An 18,688-nucleotide genomic window follows, 5' to 3' on the forward strand; every position below is an offset into this window, starting at 1 on the left:
TGGTTTGACAGTCGTCACATTTACCTTAATCCAAAGCAATTTATCAGAATACACGAGTGAGTCGGAAGTTTTAAACAAACATTTGGCAATAACGTGACTTCAAAGCACTGGAATACACAGAGTTAATTAAATGTCATACAAATCCAATGCGTCACTCTGTTACATTTTGTTCGATGTAACTTTTACGACCCTCTTTTACTAGTAAAGGGTGCAAAGAAACCAAAATTACGTATCGCTAGCCAAATGGCTGAAATGCGGGCTTTTCATGCCGGAGACACGAGTTCAATTACCAGAGGTTTTATGTGACTGCAAAGGTAAATATAAAATATTATATTAACTAATCTATAGCCTACGTGTAAAATTAATAGTCCCTAAATCATTTACACAAGAAATTGAATACAAAGTGCGTGAAACGTATTTATTCTTGGTATGTAACTTTTAGGTTAGGTAAGGATGGATTTAAGAATGAGACAAGAATGACATAATGAATTAGACAACGGCGCGAAATGGACAGCGTGGAATGATATATTTAAGGAAGGCGAAATATGAGAAGAAATTATTATTAAAAGGTACTTGTACGGGTATAGACGTAGTGGTCTGTTTTTGTCTGTAAATAGATTTGGTCTGTCAGTCGTTTCAGAGGTCTGTCAAGTCTTCGTTTTCCTCTGGGCTGAACTTAAAATTAGTTACCCATAAGACAAGTTTCTGGCCTGACGCTGTTTAAGCGCAGTGGTGGGGCTGCCACCTTAAAGCCTGTGAACAGGTTTTGAAATAACAGTTCCTCCACTTCTGATAGAAGAGTTATCTCGCTGTGACTCGAGTCCCAGACTTCTGTAAAAGGAGGTTGCACCACGAAGTGAGAGCTGTAGAGTACGTAATAGGGGCTATGTGAGTCGCTTATATGATAATATAAAGTATAAAATGTCAGCAAAATATCCCCGTAGGCCTATTAAAAATTTATTTAAACATAAAACACCCCTCCCAAAACATTTGAAATGTAACATAAAAAATAAGGGACAGTCTGATTTTTGAGAACCTTTTTATTTTAGATTTAGTAATAAATAATATGTCCTGTGTCGATATAAAGCATTCAACCGAATTCGAGTTGAAAATTTGGTAAAAATGAGATCTTTAAAATGCCTGCAACTTTCATGTACAGACAGGCCTATAGTAGAAACTTTAAAATCAGTGATATTTTATCAAAACGGAATAGTCCCTGAACACGGCCTTAGCTCTTTTGGGGCACTTTCATATAACTTTTTATGTTTTATATGTTATTATTAAATAAATGAAATTCCCTACAATTTTTTTTAAAGAAGTTTGGCTCCTAATTTTTACAGTAAATATTACCCAATATTCCACAACATTTTACAGTCCATTTGTCTTGTGCTAATGATTCCTAATATCAATTTAAAAAAAAAGTAAATAATATCAGATTTATAAGATTCTAACTTTGAAATTTAAATGAATTTAAAAATGTTAAAATTCAGAATTAAATACAATGCAACTTGGGATATAAAAAACTACTACATTGGAATTGTTTATATGACAATACTTTGCAACATATCCCAGGAACATACAATTTTAGTCAATATTTTCTTAAAAAATTGAGGCTCAGAAGTAACCACCAAAATTACAAAAATTGAAACTTTTCTTCATAGAAATTCGAAAATTGATACTATTAGTTCTCAATATACTCTAAACATACCCTGATAATCTCATTAAAATTGGTCCAATAGGAAAAAAGTTTATACAAACTCCATACAGTCCCCGTATGAGGGCAATTTAATCAGATTTTGAATGTAGATATATTTTAAATATCTTTTCATTTTATTAAAAACTTATCCCTCAGCCAACAATCACCAACTTAGGGTGTATATCGTAACTCTATGCTGAGAAATTAACATAAAACTGATAAAACGTATGTGAAAGTGAATTTCTGACTGAACACATTGCCTTTCTAATTTTATTTCAGTTCTACAAATTCACACTCCTTTCAAATTTAATTACAGTAACAAAAAAAATGTAATTTCAAAAGGTGCGTATTAATGTTTAAGTATGTGTTTGTTTAGTAACTTATTTTACGATGCTTTATCAATTGCTATGGTTAGTTTATTTAATAATAATAATAAGAGAAAAGTGCGCTCGAAGGAGCATTAAAGTTTGGTTTACTGCACTGTTTATATTTTGTCTTTGATGAGGTCAGTTAGCGATCCTATTCTATTTCTGCACTCTGAGAAGTGATAGAGTTCACACTTTTTTCACAGAATTTACACTGCACTGTTTATATTTTGAATGGTTAGTTTATTTAGCGTCTGAATGATATGGCGGTGGTAATACCAGCGAAATGAGTTAAAGTCCAATGCCGAAAGTTACCCAGCATTTGCTCTTAATGGGTTGAGGGAAAATCCCGCAAAAAACCTCAACTAGATAACTTGTCCCAACCAGAATTTGAACCCGAGCCCCCTCGTTACACGGTCAGGCATGCTAACCGTTACTCAACAGAGGTGGACTTAAGTATGTGCATTTGTTATTTTACGTAACCTAATATTCTGAAATATGTGTATAAATATGCCAAGTTTAAGTAAATATGTGAATTATCACGGAATCTCACTTATTTTACGCAGTTCTTGTAACGTATTATTCATAGCATACACTAGGTTCGTTCATTTGATGCATCGGTCAGAAAATCCTATCTATATAACAATGATGTTAATACTTTTAAAGTAAATATTACGTATCAAATGAAGGGTTCAGAATCATAGTGGGCCAAGCGCCATTTACTAAAACCGTAGACAACAAGGGTTAAAATGAAGTTATTACCATAATTCAAGAGAAACATATAGCAAGTAATATAAAGTGTACACATTAAAACTAAATGATATGTCAATCTGCATTAAACTATGGCATCCACTTAACTTTAACCCTTGCTTTCTCCGTTTTTAATAAATGGCTCTTGGCCCATTATGACTCCGAACCCTTCAAATATGATTTGAGAGATTTGGACATATTTTTCTTTTATGCATCAATATAAGACTATTTATTCTTGTAACTTTATAATTTATAAATAAGTTGATAATAATTCTGATGTTTGATATTAACATCGAGATTTCAAACAACTATTTTCAATACTTTGCCTGTTACTAAATCAATAGTTCATATATTCAAACACAAACGAGGACAATAAAAAAAGGTTTAACACATTTCCTTTTGCAAGGGAAGTAAAGACGAAAATCTCGTATGAACGGATTTGTGACACTTACTGGTCCTGAATGGGAGGACTGTCGGCAAAATTATCGGCCAACTGATTCTCTCACCCAACCAACCCCATACTTTTCAGACCTCTCTGCGGCCAAGTGTCTGGACTGAAACAGTTAAGTTACTCTGCTGAAAACCACTTGGGAACGCAGAGATTCTTGGTGGGTAAAGCTAGATATAAAAGAAATAAGATGACAGTGGAGACAACAGGTTAGAACGCTGTAATGAATCTGTTGCTAGACACTGAACAGTGGACGGTCCTCAGTGGAGGATTTTTAGAATGACAGAAATTACAATAGAGAGACGTTATGTTACCTCAAAACCCAGCTAGTATTTTATTATTATTTCAGGTTATTTTTACAGTTTATATTTCAATCAATCACTCCTCCGGTTTCGAGGGACATAGTTATTCAATAAATCTCAACTTCCATGGACGCAACTACAATGTGAACTTAAATTCCAGGACATACGCTTAAAAAAATGCAGCCTACATGGCTTTCGCAATGCCAGATAACAGTTTTCTTTTATATTAAAAAACATGACACTGTTTGTACGAAATATGTTAGAAAACACTTTACGTAATTAAAAAAATAATGAAAAGAAAACAATTCCACAGAATTAAAAAAAGTATTTTTCTCCATTAGAAATATTAGTTTACAACTATTATATTTACACAAGCTTGAGAGCATGTAAAATGCAAACAAATCTGCCTTTAAAATGTTAACATTACGCTCGATGAGTCCAACAAAAACAGAAAGAAAATAAAAATATATATACCTCGTTCTGAAATTACATACTGGCCATTTCCCCATTCTCTCTTGCTCTGTCTATCCTTCCAGCAATCCATATCTAAACAAAAACTCTACCGCAGCAAATAATATATGAATTGCATCGCAAACGCAGTTGTCTAACAGACTACAGTGCAGGAAAGTCATTGTAAACTTATTCACGTCAGTCTTAAAACAGCTTATACAGTATATGGCAAGATTAATCCAGGGAATCCTCAATCGTACATCAATACACATTACTCCTTTTGTTCATCTTAATCCTTTTGAGTTGTAGTTCTTAACCTGGGGTGCGAAAGCCGAAGTTTTGAAGTTGTTGTATCTATACTTCATTCCATAATGTCTGACAGGCGATGTACGAGTAAATAGTGCGAGCACAGAAAAAGAGAAGTATAATTGCTTCAACTAATGACAGAGGTCATATTCATATTCCACACCTGTCTTGAAGGTGGGAGGAGGTAGAACGCTTTATACCGCCCAATTTCAAGATAAGAGTGGAATAAGACCCCTGCCATGGGTACAATAGGAATTACACTTCTCTCTCTCTCTCTTTGCCGGCACTGTTTACGTCTCCTGTCAGACATTATGGAACAAAGTATAGGTGCAATATTCTTGTAAAACTGCTTTTTATATTAGTCTTAAAACCCATCACTGGAGCGCGCATTAGCATCGCGGATAAGACGTTGCGCTACAAGACAAGAAGATCGCGGGTTCGGTTCCTAATGTAGTCATGGTTTTTGCATTGATCTACTAATCCTTCCGACCGCAGTATGACCTTAGTACTTCACTCAGTCTCTAAAATAAATGAGTAGCAGTGAGTTTTCTTGGGGACAAAGATGGCCAGCACATAGAACTGATATCCCTACTGCTACTAGGTGCTAATTGTTTCGTGAAATGGGAACTTTAACATCCCGCCAGCTAAGGGCCTTTCGGGATTTATAATGGAATAGCTTTGTTTCTTCCGTGCTACTTTCTTATTATTAGTTGTACATCTTTTTAACCCCTAATGCAGTATGTAATTTATTATTTTTACATTGATATAGGGTCTAATTAAGAAATTTTCTTTTAATTCACGGAATGTAGCAAATCACACAAAAATGCATAAAGGGGCTCGTACACCTAGTCTTAACTATGAGCATGCATTTTTCTTAATGAACAATAGTTATGGAAATATTCTGCACAAATCATAAAAATTTGGCACACTAATAGAATATTCCATGAGCTTTCTTTTAGTAATTATATAAATTAATATGGCTTAAGAGCAACTGTGAATAAAAGGGAATAAAATTTGCATATGGGTTGTGAGTTTCCGGGCTTCTGCCGCATGCGACAGCTCTGAGGACGACCACAATAGGATGGTCGAAACGTTAGCAACTGAGACGACGTTGCAGAAGCCCGGAAACAAAATTTGCATATGTTTTTCGCTTAGTATTTAAAAAAAAATAAATAAATGGGAGGCCTATAATTTTAACGACAGAAAAACTTGATGAAATCTCGGATATAATGTTGCGCAAATTAGCACAAAAGGCCGGAATCTCTAAGTGGACAGCACATAAGGCTGTAAGAAGCGAACTTCAATTGTATCCCTATAAAATTACAGTGGTTCATGAATTGAAAGAAAGTGACTACGAAAAGATTACCCTTTGGGGTGCGGCAAAATCTGCGGTATATGGTACTAATCCTAAAACAATGAATGAACTTAATACAAATATAATTCATTATGTGCAGTCGATTACGCAAGAAACATTAGTGAAAGTTTTTGCAAATAAGTGTAAAAGAGTCGAGCTGTGCCTTCAAGAACGAGGAAAACGCTTCCAGCATCTGTTATGAATTGGCGAGTACACAGTTTACGTTTTGTTTCTAACGTAATTTCCAGCTACTACCAACATAACTCCAGTTGCTAGCGCATACACTCGCTGTCTCCAGTGCGGAGAGACTTCCCTGGCGCACTGTAGTTTACACGCTATATGCTATGCTAATTAGTGTGTAAAATTTCCTTAATCTCTGTAAAATAGTTCCACAGATATAATTAATTAAGAAAAATGCATGCTTGCTAGTGTACGAGTCCCATTAAGTGAGTGATTCGCTCGCCAAAGGTCCCAAACTTTTGCGGAATAAAACCATTAGGCTATAACTTTAAGTTTAGAACACCAGCAAGGTGTACTGGTGGATTGATGTTCCGAATATACCAGCGATTTACGTACCAGCACATGCCCGTTGTTTTCTGTCGAATGAAACAGTGGCAAGATACGCTGATCAGCTCTGCCAGTAAATCCTCCTTTCAAAGTCCTCGAAGATAAGTCTGCCGCTTGACCGGTGAGAAATGCATGTGTGCAGATATAACTAAGTGGAAAAGGAGCGCTCAGCGCTGTAACGGAGTACACTTGGATAAGATATGGTAATCCAGACAGGAGATTCTACTGATCCTCCAGGTTGGGGGTTGAGGTGAGGGCCGCAACCCAGTCTCGTAAAAACTTGATCCATACGTATCCCAATAATAAATTAAAGTTCGGACGGTTCTTTAGACAAAAGAAAAAGCATATCCAGAGAGATGCAAAAACAATTATCCTTCGACGTGCTGTATTATAGTATACTGACATATTTGGATGAAGAATGGACATTCACTAAGAGATAGAAAGAACGCCTCAAGGCAGTAGATATGGATGGTCTTCGAAGAAGCATGTGTGCTTGCCGATAGCAGCATGATAGGAATAACATAATCCTTCAGACGAATGTTTAAATGGTATGGACATGTTATAGATGTATCTGAAGACAGGTAGTCACAACAAAATATGAAATTGCGTTCATTCGGTAGAAGAACCAGAGGGCGTCCTCAAATGGCATGGCGAGAATGCGTTATCACATTAATGACTGAACGAGATCTATAAGAAGACCTGTGAAAAAAAAAAAAAGTAGAAACTGGCAATTGAGGTCTTAAGGTAACAGATAAAAATGGAACAGCCTTAAATAGTAAAAAAAAAATTAAGTAGTTTAGAATGAAAATTTATACACACATACCTTGAAACGTGTAGAACAGATCTCTCTCACATATCATGCCGAAAGTAGTTCCTTCCGATATCCAAACACTTTGCAAATCGGCGTTTCAAATTTCAAAATGTCTCTTTCTTTTTAACATCCTCACTAACTACTATGACCGCAGAGTATAAGTTCTTCGAGGCCTGAAATTTTGCTAAACTTCTTGCTGTGCTTACTACACATTTCCTTGACGGTCAAAGTATTCTTGATCTTATTCGGTTTCCGAAATAAGCTTTCAATATTTAATATGTTGTAATTTTAAACGTGACACGGTGGAATATTTTGTTGGAAATGACATTGAATTAGTTGAAAATAATTGCATCGATAGTTATTCTATAATTTAAAACACACCACACGGCGATTTTCTCCCGGTGCAATCCTCTGCATGCCCTAATGCCGATTTCCTTCTGCCCACACATGCATATTTTGAGAGTTCAGGTACTTGCTGAAATGAAACTATGCTTCAGCCGTAAATCAAGTTAGCATACATCTAAAATCGCCGGATTTTCAGCATGGTAGAAGTTACTGTTACAATAAAAGTCCAAATCAGTAGAAGGCAAGAGAGATCTTTCCTAAAGGTTCGAGATCTGTGTAAGACATAAATTTAATTCACAAACTAAAATTAGGCCCACATGATGACTTTATTGCGAAACCTTTGGGGCCTCTACCGAGGTAATCACTCTGTAAATACAACATTCTCGATGGTGCGAAGGCAAGTTCTGAATATTCAAGATGTGCGAGCATATGAAGAGGTTAAGAACTACTACATACAACAAACATTCGATATTAAATTTATTTGTTGAAGTTTAAAATAGCGGTAATCTTACAGAACTCAAGAGAAGAATATCGAATGTTCAAAGCAATAATTTTACTATCAACTTCTCTGAAATTTATTTTTCCAGTTATAATGAATGTATGTTGCCCCTTCCTTACTTGGGGGCACTGTTAAACCAGAGGATGGTTTGTTATCAGGGGAACTGGAATTCCAACGCGAAAATTTGCTACACGATTATCGGATATATTATCTGCTTTCCAACGGATTATTGTTATTTTTTTTTGTATATTCATAATTTTCACATAAATAATAAGCACAATTTTAAAGGTTGTTGGAATAAAAGAAACCTCCCAATTACAACTGATAGAATTTACATGTAGTCCATACTAACTGTTCGATATGATTAACTCATATCAGACCCGATTATTTCCTCCTGCATTGTTCCGTGGACTCTTCGGGTTTTAACTCGCCACTTATTCTGTATTTATATTTTATGGCAATAACATTATTTTTAACATGACGTATAACTCTAAACATCATAAGCCTTCAATGTCTTTCAGCACGTGGTATGACAGAGAAAGCTGACGGTTTTAAAATAAATGATATTCTGTGGAAATTTACTCTTAAATTGATTATACAATTAAAGAATGTTAAGTGTCACTTTGTTTACCATAACCTTAAAAGTGACATCAATTAAATGTCACTCATCATTCCGCGAACACTATATTGGTTTTGCTTTGAAGTTATGCGCGGTATAAAGTGGCCTACACATTCACCTGACCTCCCTGTTCGTAACAGGCTGTAGTGATTTCTTAGCGACATTATTATCGAAAGGCATGGTGATGAGAAACTAATACATTTTTTTTAACAAGATGGCACTTAACTTCCTTCAAATGTATAATAATAAATATACTTAATTACAAAATTCCACAGGTACTTTAATTTTAAAATCATCGCGTTCGCCTACTGCACTTTGTATAGTCCAAGTAATCTCTAAAGACGAGTTAATTATTCAAATGACTGAAATGTATTTAAGGGAAAGTTTAGGTTGCGAACTAGAATAATAGAACCTTCTTTGTCTACTGATGGCAATAAAATCTTCTATTCTTTTTAAAGCCATAAATATCACATCACAATTAAACTTGCAAACAATTAAAATTAATGACATAAATGCATCCTTGTTATCAAAAGTAAAGAACTATGAATGAAAACGCTTATCAGCATATTCTTACTTGTATATATGCCATTTCAAGTCCTTTTTTTTTTGTAACCTTTAGGCTACAATGTTGTGTGTCCTATTAGGCATAATTAAATAATTATAAGAAGTAAAAGGGGCTAACAGATATATACATGGGTTATATTTAAGGTTCATAAGAATACTTAAAGGGCTTTTTGAGTACTATAACATTTTAATGTAAGATTTTTTGTAAATATTTTGGATTTTCAGATATTTTATGATAAATATAAGTGTCTCTAAGTTAGCTGAAACAAAAGTAATAAATAGAAATTATGAATATCGACCCCTAAATGTTTGTCACAAGTATGTATAAGCGACTAAAATAATATTTATTAAGCAATTAAGTTCTGATATTCTTAAAGAAGAATGTCTTAATATGTTTTACAGTGTTCTGTAATTTAGCGGTAGATTTTATCAAATGGTTCAATGGGGGAGAAAAAACATTGCTAGAACATTTCATTGCAAATTTCTATTTATAAGTCTCTGATATTTGTGTAAGGCTATGGTATGAATAATACATAGTGACGGATAAAAACTGTGTGCTAAAATAACATATAACTGCACTGCAGTTGACATTTGGGCCTACATACATACACACATACATACACATGAAAATTGTAAGTTTATCGCTGAAGCCGCAATAAGAAATGAGTTGAAAGAAATAACAAGACAAAACCTAAAAATGGCACAACTATATATCGTTCATATATATGTATATGTTGGTATCTATATACACAATCACAGCAAAATGTTGTCATCATATATCATCAGTTATGAGACTACTACACGCTAATCATTCGAACACATTATAGTGTGGAAAGTTACTTTAAATGCCTCTAGCAAATACAGAAAATTGCTACAAACTTATAATATCTCCGCAACCTGCAAGTTCGTAAGGTCATATTAGTTTTCGTACTATTAAAAAATTTAAAAATCATTCCTCTTCTTGGCTAATTCTAGCTGTTACTTCTCAGAAGAAAAAAAAATTCGTGTATATTATTTCTTGTTACCTGTAAAATTTGTTATAAATGATACAAACTTTACTGATTTGTTCCCTAAATACTGATGTGAATGCCATTCCAGCTTCCCCCACAAAGCAAACATAAGCTGTTTATTATATACATGGTGCAAATGTATTTCAAATGGTTGTATTGAAACCTGTTCAATATTATCATATAGCTGCCGCCCGCCCATTGAAAACACTGTCGCCATATTTGTGGAAGCCATGAGATCACGAAGTCCATTCTGTATCGTGGAAAATCTTCACAGTGGGAACCCCTTTCGAAGCCTGGACTCTGCCAGGATTATCTGGGATAAGCTCATAACAATGACATACTTATAAAGGGAATGAAAGGGGGTAGCAACCCCAGCAACAAACCATGCCTCGACGCCCTAGCACGAACTAAAGTGGATTTGATACATCGGTTCAATTGTATCATATCATTAAAATCCATTATTTCAATGAATAACAGACTTATAGTACAAATTACTGTATTAAGAGGAATTCATTCTCAAAGTGTTTGACGTAAATGTATTAACTTCATACTAAATTTGAAGAATGACGTTCTACTTAAGTATGGAACCAGATTGCTGTAATGTTCTTTAATTCACTTTTCTGGTACAGCAGAACCACTTTTTAACTTTCTGAGAATTTGGAAGTCAAAATAAAACATCGTACCATATACAGAGTGATTCAAAACTTATGTTACAGAATAATATAGTAGATAGAGGGTACTAAAACAAACATTTTTATTAAGAAATATTTGTCCTATTTCGCACAGGTACGGCGCTACACTTGTTTCAATGTTGTGAGTAGTAGGCAATCATTCTTGCAAATGCTAGTGGCTTGACGTTCTGATGCTTGGGCTTTCATTGAAAAACAAGAGACAATGACGTTTGACAATTTGTACATTACAGAAGTGCTTCGAACTGACGACCCCCTTCTTGTAAACAATACTGGCATCGCCGAAGCATCGACTGCCGCATCCGCTCAAATATTCCAGGTGTTATAGATGTGAACAATCCGTGGAAGATCACCGATATGATCTACGAGTGAGTCGTACACTAGGGTCTTCAAATGTCCCCACAAAAAGAAGTCAAGCGAATTAAGATCTTGAGATCTTATTGGCTGTGGGACGGGACTTTGATAACCCATCCAATCTGTCACCAAATTTTGCCGTCAGCTGTTGTCTTGTCACAAGTCTGAAGTGTGTAAGAGCATCATCATGCTGAAACCATGTCCTGGCGCGAAGTGCAAGCGGTAGCTCTTCCAAGAAAACGGGCAGGGTGTTTTTCAAAAAGTCCCTGTAATGTGCTCCCGTTAAGCGATTTGACATGATATGTGGACCGAGTAGTCTGTCATTAATGATGTCACAAAAATATTCAAACTAAATCGCACCTATGAGGTCGGACTGCAATGGCACGTGGGTTTATCTGATGCCAAATGTCCTCATAATGTGTTTTAAAAATAGAATCACTCGTGAAATTGATCCATCAGTGAATAATTCACAGCTTGCGAATTGAGGTATCACTACACTCTGATGTAAAAACCACTCGAAAAACTGGCGTTTTCGTGGATAATCATCCGGATTAAGACACTTCACACGTTGCGGATGAAACCTGTACAACAGTTTCTCGTGAACAATTCGCCACACCAACCTCTGATTAAACTCAAGATGACGTGCAATTGCACGTGTGCTGATGAAAGGTCCATCACTCACTAAATTAAGAATGTCCCCCTCCACATCAGGTATCACTGAACGAGATCGGCCTGTTTTGGACATGTTTGGAAGCAATGAGCCCATCTCACGAAGCCGTTGGTCAAGTCATTCTGTGCGGGATGTCTGCGTTAAGAAAACCGCTCTACGTGCATTCTTGCAGCTATTTTTCCCTGTTGATTTGCAGCACCATACACCAAATGCATGGTGGTTAGTTCACTCGGGCTGTAAGACTCCATTTTTAAATGTTCACTCTGATGACTCAGTTTTTAATGAACCTAATAACTACAGATAACGGCAAACAGTCAAAACACTTAAACAAGTATAGCGCCGTACCGATGCAAGATAGGACAAATATTTAGTAATAAAAATGTTTGTTTTAGCACTCTCTATCTACCATATTTTTCTGTAACATAAGTTTTGAACCACTCTGTATAATATAAAACTAACTAGCGCTCGATCCCGTGATATTTGTGGTACGCACCCACTTCAATGCTAGGTAGTTCGGAAGTCACCCTCATTCCATAATTATTTCACCATCAATTTAAGGCTTCTTTGTACTTTAAAGTGTACGTTAAATAAATTTAAAAAAATGTTTAACCTTGAAAAAGTAAATTACTTTATTAAAAGTGAAACGAATTTAGAAAAAAAATCACTTTATCGTGGGTTTTTTATTTGTAGGCTTGGCACAAGGGTAAATCTGTCGTCGCACAATGATTTGGCAATGAATTACGAGAGGGGAAACGGGAGTATTCCGAGACAACCTTCCCTAAAACATAGATTTTGTTCATTACAAATGTCACTTCAACTGGCCTGAATTTGAACCCGCATGTCCAGCACAGAAAGCAGACACTCAACCGTTAGATTGACTGTGCGTCTAAAGAGAATTTTCAGTCAAATTAATTTATTGTCGGGGAAGAAAATATTTTACGCTAATCTAGCATAAAATGTTTTTTTTTTATTTTAGTAGCCTAGGTTAATTTATGACGCTGTATCAATATCTCAGAATATTCAGCGTCTGAATGAGATGAAGGTGATAATGCCGGTGAAATGAGTCCGGGGTTCAGCACCGAAAGTTATCCAGCATTTGCTCATATTGGGTTGAGGGAAAACCCCGGAGAAACCTCAACATTAACCTCAATCGAACCCGAGCCACCTGGTTTCGCGGCCAGACTCGCTAACCGTTACTCCACAGGTGTGGACTCTAGCAGAAAATAAATCACAAGGAAAGACATAAAAGTCGTCCACTGCACTCAAATTATTTTATTTTACTGTCACGTTTGCAAACGTTCATACACTACATCAGGGCAATAATATATAATGCAACGAACCTATACTGGTAAGACTAGTAATTAAGATGCGAGCATGTTTATGAAACGAGCGTAAGCGAGTTTCATAATTTTCATACCACTCCTAGTCAGTTATTCAGGGTTCTACTGTACACAAGATTTTTTCATATAATAACAATATTTCGTTTTCGTTTTCTATGACTTAAAAATATATACAAGATACTTGGAAACTTCATTAGCCTCATTTCCACTTCCATTTAATAAATCGATTGGAAATAATCTTTGCCTGCTGTATTTTAGAATCACTGCATAAGCACAATAAAAGTAACAAACATAAGTTACATAAAGTAAGAAGATTTGTATCCACGGCTAGAAACGTGAGTATTCATAAAGGTCTTGCGTCTTGCGTTTGACTTACTTTTATTTCTCTCTTTCCATAAAAAAAAACTGCACGAGATACGTAGATAATTGCGTGGAACGTGGTTAGAGGTTGTGTGATTTCAAATAATCGCAAATTACCGCTCGATGAGGATCAGAATCATCGTATCACAAATAATAAAAGAAAAAACTTGAACTTTAATGAATCTCGTAATCAGTGCAAGGAAATAAATGCAGCATCAGCTGCTCAATCCACTAGAATCTTGAATGTAATACATAATACGGCGACATTAAAACTTCATTTATTTTCCAAATAATAAATATTGCGGGTTGCTACGCAGTAATTCGAGTATAGTTATGGAAATGGTAAAGAATATTTTTTTTTCCGGAATACGAGGCGTACAGACCGATTATTTAGTCCTGACAGCTCGGCGACGCGAAAGAGGTGAAGTAATAGGAGTAGAGATAAGAGCGAGCGGTCAGTAAAGAAATGCAATACACAGCTTAACTGTACTGGAAACATACCTCTCTACCGCACGTGTGACATCCGAACGCTCTGAATGCAAGCGAGTGACTAACACCCTTTGGCGTAACTTAATGGACACGCCTGACCCAGACGCACATTGTCGGCGATTGTCACGACAAAATAATCGCACTGTAGATGCCTAATTAAACTTTTCACGTAAAAAAACAGAAATCTACGTTCTATATCTTCGTTCCACAAGAAGGTATTTGCGGACATTGAGCCAAACAAAGAAACTTATTATTAATATTGTTATAAACAGAGTTATTAAAATTGACGGACTAATTAAAAATTGCACGTAAAGTCGGAAAATAAACCCGTAAGACTGAGCAAAAAATGTATCGTTTCTTTATATCAAGAGAGCCCAGTGGTGGCTTAATTTTTTAAGATTGTGCTAATAATGAAGGGAGCAATGAATTATATGGAAATTATTCATTGGAAATTCGATAATTTATGGACTCTTTCCCAAGAAGAAACGTTACCACTGCAGGAGTTGGCATTCTTTCTCATTCATGAACAATTATCAAGACATCCGTAGATAAGTATATAGTTGTCGCCAAAACATATTCACTCATACCAATTTGCAGATTCGTGGCTGACCCAAAACATACTAAATCATAAAATGCATACCCGTTAGTTACGCAGCGTTGTCAAGTTTTCTTAAATAGACTAGTTAGTAACTCTCTCTCGCAGACGTTTATCAGCCACTACAGGAAAAACTTCTGAGGAATCACGAGCCCAGCATGGCAACGTCTATTTAAATTTCTGGAGAATTAATACACAGCCATCTGCATAAATATAAACATTTGCGGCAAGATATACTGACTTATCTACTCTGGCAGTGGGCGAGAACATTATATTTCCGTAACATATAGTTTGAAGTTTATTTATTTCTTACAAGAATAATTTCAAAGCCTCCTAGATGGTCAGTCTTCAATCTCACTCGAATTACACTTGTACATACAGTGTGTTTCAGGAGGAACAGTAAATATTTTAGAGGGCGGTAGTATGGACTATCCTGAGTAAAAGAGTTCATATAAACATGTGTCCAATTTGTAATGAGTGTGGAAATACAGCTCTTTGAATATTACGTACAACAAGCCCTAGAAATGATATGAAAGCAAATGAATACGTACAAAGTAATAGTACGTGTCGCTCTTCTAAGATCGTCTGAGAGTAGCACTGGTCATAAAGGGATGTAGAGAAATAGCCGTTGGTATTTCCTTTGGCTACAATGATGGGCATGTTCGTCCAGCATGACGGAGCCCCTGTACATTTTAGCCTCCAGGTAACTCATCATTTAACATCACATTATCCGAAAAATGGATCAGCCGCGGTGGTCACGTGCATTGGCCACCAAGATCCCCAGGCCTTGATCCTGCCGATTTTGTGTTTGGATGAAAAGTGAAGTGTACAAAATCCGAGCAAACACAAGGATCGCATTATTGGTCGCTCGCATTATGAATAGTACTGCTCTCAAAAAGAACGACAAGATGACCTCAGAAGAACAGCTGTTGTGAACAGAGCGGAAGGATGCATTGAACTGTTGAAAGGTACTGATACCATGTAAATAATAAATGTAATTGTTAAGTCATTTGCCTTTCCTTCTTGCCTTGTAAGGTTGTTATGCACAACATTTAAACAGCTGTATCTCCACACCCGAAAACTGGACACATGTTTATATAAACTTTATACTATTATCCTGTAAATTATTGACTATTTCTCCTGAATCACTCTGTATAAGAGAAAGTATATGGCAATATGTGTAATACCAATTTATTTATCTGTAATGTTTCTTTTTCCTCTTACTTCACTCTCTAGTATGGTAAAGTATAAAGCAGCCAGAAAAGTTGACAGATATAAGATGTTAAGTCTATATTTATGATTACTATTATATTATTATTATTATTATTATTATTATTATTATCATCATCATTAACATCACTACTATTACTATTCCGTGTGATATAACCACAATCACTGACAAGATGATGATGATGATGATGATGATGATGATAATAATAATAATAATAATAATAATAATAATAATAATAATAATAATAATAATAGCGTTGTTTAATACAGTATTCGGTGAGAAATAAATGGTAGAATCAATGTGATAGCGTACTCAATGGGCCAGTCAATTCGGAAAGCTGGGCATAGTATTTTGGGATACAAGACAGTCGCGCTGAATTTCACTCAAAATGTAGTACTAAGTAACTGACTTATTAACATAAGCACCTCTCATTACATCATTCATCAAAATGAATCTAGATTTCTGCAACAAATGTACGTTGTTCCTTCGCACTACAATGACTTACATGAGTAGAATTTAGTGCAATTTATATACGATCATGTTATAAATGACGTATGTAGGATGGAAATTTTTCGAGTGGGCTCAGAAACACATAGCGTTCGAATTTCTACCAAAACAAGGTGTATGGTAAATATCTACATGGATACTAGGAGGAGGTAATACAGTCATCAAAATCTGGGAGCCAAAAATTTAATGTAAAATGGAAATGTGTTCCTCTTCCAGCCATGTCAACTGACTGTCGTTTAAAATGCGGACGGAAAGAGTCAATAAATTCGCCGAACACAATGCAGATCAAAGGTAAAGTTCACGCAATTCTATGTAAATCCCACAAGTAAGATATTTTTGGTCAAAAATGTGCTTCAAAAACAATACCTATTTTAAAAATTGCTGAGGAAAGGTAATTGCTTTATTGTGCTGATGCAGATGACTTACAGTCTCTGAAACAGTGACTGCATTTAATGAAAATAAAAGGTTTTTCCTGAAAGATGAGGAAATGAGGAAAAGTTATTCTTTGTGAAAGAGAGTCTGCAGAGCATGGTTTGCCTTCGAGGTACTACCCTCCACACAACAGACCTCTCATACTCATAAAATCTAGGTACACTACGTAACATAAAGTGGAAATAACATCCTGACCAGAATCAGAAGGAGCGAGTCTGCATCCTTCACAGCTCCTCAGTCACTACAATGGGAGCCTGAGAAGTTTGGTTGCCTGTCGAAGAGTCATCCGGATCCTCTGCCTCTACGCTGGACTTCGGGTGCTCAGGCTCTGCCTCGCCTTCCTTGCTGTTCTGCGGCGGTGCAGGCATGTCCTTGACCTGACTCTGACCGTTCACCTTGATCTCGTTGACGGACAGAGACCGAGAATGGTTGCTCTGAGGAGCCAAGGACGTGATGCCGGAAGAGTTGGTCCCAGGCAGAGGCACGTTTGGCGGTGCCAGAATGTGGGTCGCCGACTGAGATCGCATGTGACCCGCGCCATTGTTGTTATTGTTGTTGCCTCCGCGTCCCCCAGTGAACTGATCTCGGAGTGCCATTTGGTAAGCCACTTCGAAAGCTTGTCCCAAGGTAAGGATCACTTCCGTGGCCTGGTCCTGCAAAGAAAAGCAGTTGTCAATGAACTAAGAGAAAATGACAAAAGAAAATTTTGGATTTCAGTAAAGTAACAGATAGGCCTAATTTCTTATTAGAGCTTGACAATGAAAGTCACGATTCGGAACGGCATTCCTGTCCGCTTCGGTCCATTTTCCATTTCGAACTCTGAGTATTACGTTAAATTATTCCCAGAGAGCAGAGGGAGGTCGGACAATGACATCGAAATATTCGCCCTGACTTGCAATCGGCTTTTCAGTTTATCCCAAAGTTATTTATTGATTGAAATTAAGATCAAGACTTTTTGCAGATTAATTATTCTGGTATTTAACAGCTATACAATTAGATCTTAGTTTGTTTACAGGAAAGAGGTCATTGCCATCTAGATAAAAGACTGGTCTCTCACAGAATTTTTACTGTGAAGTTTGAAGTAAAAAATTGTCTAGAAAGACTGTATTGACCACAGTATTCAGATTGCTCCAGCACTGGAACTAAGGTGCCGTCTCTAAGTCAAATATCCCAAGACAGTGATGTTCCATCCACCAAATTTAATAGTGTCTGAATACTTTTGATGGGATTGCGCACTTGCATGAAAACATGCTCCAAAGGTGCTTTATCCACCACAAATATTACACCATCTGCTTGGGATTTAACTCAGTAACTTCTAGCAATGTACCTATTATCCGCTGAACAATGGTTGGGCCAAGACCTCCCCATGCGCAAAACACTTATTATGTACAGTATATATAAATATTTCAATATTATATATAGATATATAGCATGGTAACACTCAGTGCCACCTCACTGGTCATTAATTCCGTCGTTGTCGTCATAAACACCACTGTATTCACTAAAATAATAGCGTTCCCGTTAGGAAAACGTTTATTTCGAGCCCTAGTAATACCCATTATACACGGTGTATCAGAAGTTATAGCGCAAACTGAAATGGTTGAAAGTACAAGATAACAGAAGCAAAAAAAAAAAAAAAGGCTCAGTAAACATGGGTCCTCAAACGTCCCGTTTGCGAGATAGATAGTTGTGATTGTATGGTTACAAGACGCCACTGACTGACGTCATTGTTTGTAGTTTGTACATATGGACACTCGTATACTTTTCACTTCGTACACTAGGTGTCATGATCCTACTTAGTAATAAATAAAAACAAATTAAAGGTTATTGTACACCTCGTTAGAAATACTGTTAGCCGTCCTGTAAAGTATGTACAGTATGGTTTGAATTATTCCACCTCTCAGCAAAAGGAAAATTCAGACCGCTTCTATTGCG

At 36.2% G+C, this 18,688-nt stretch overlaps 1 protein-coding gene across 1 annotated transcript in view; it reads right to left on the reverse strand.

Annotated features, from left to right (window-relative positions):
- Positions 1 to 18,688, reverse strand: part of LOC138697816 (ankyrin repeat and SAM domain-containing protein 1A) — a 598,611-nt gene that overhangs the window by 17,206 nt on the left and 562,717 nt on the right. The window contains exon 17 of the mRNA XM_069823347.1: positions 1 to 17,406. This exon is cut by the window's left edge and continues 17,206 nt beyond it. Within this exon, the coding sequence (XP_069679448.1) occupies positions 16,978 to 17,406 (429 nt within the window). The 3' untranslated portion in view covers positions 1 to 16,977. The remainder of the gene's footprint in view (positions 17,407 to 18,688) is intronic.

Source organism: Periplaneta americana, chromosome 4 (assembly GCF_040183065.1).
Source record: "Periplaneta americana isolate PAMFEO1 chromosome 4, P.americana_PAMFEO1_priV1, whole genome shotgun sequence".
NCBI classification, from domain to species: domain Eukaryota; kingdom Metazoa; phylum Arthropoda; class Insecta; order Blattodea; family Blattidae; genus Periplaneta; species Periplaneta americana.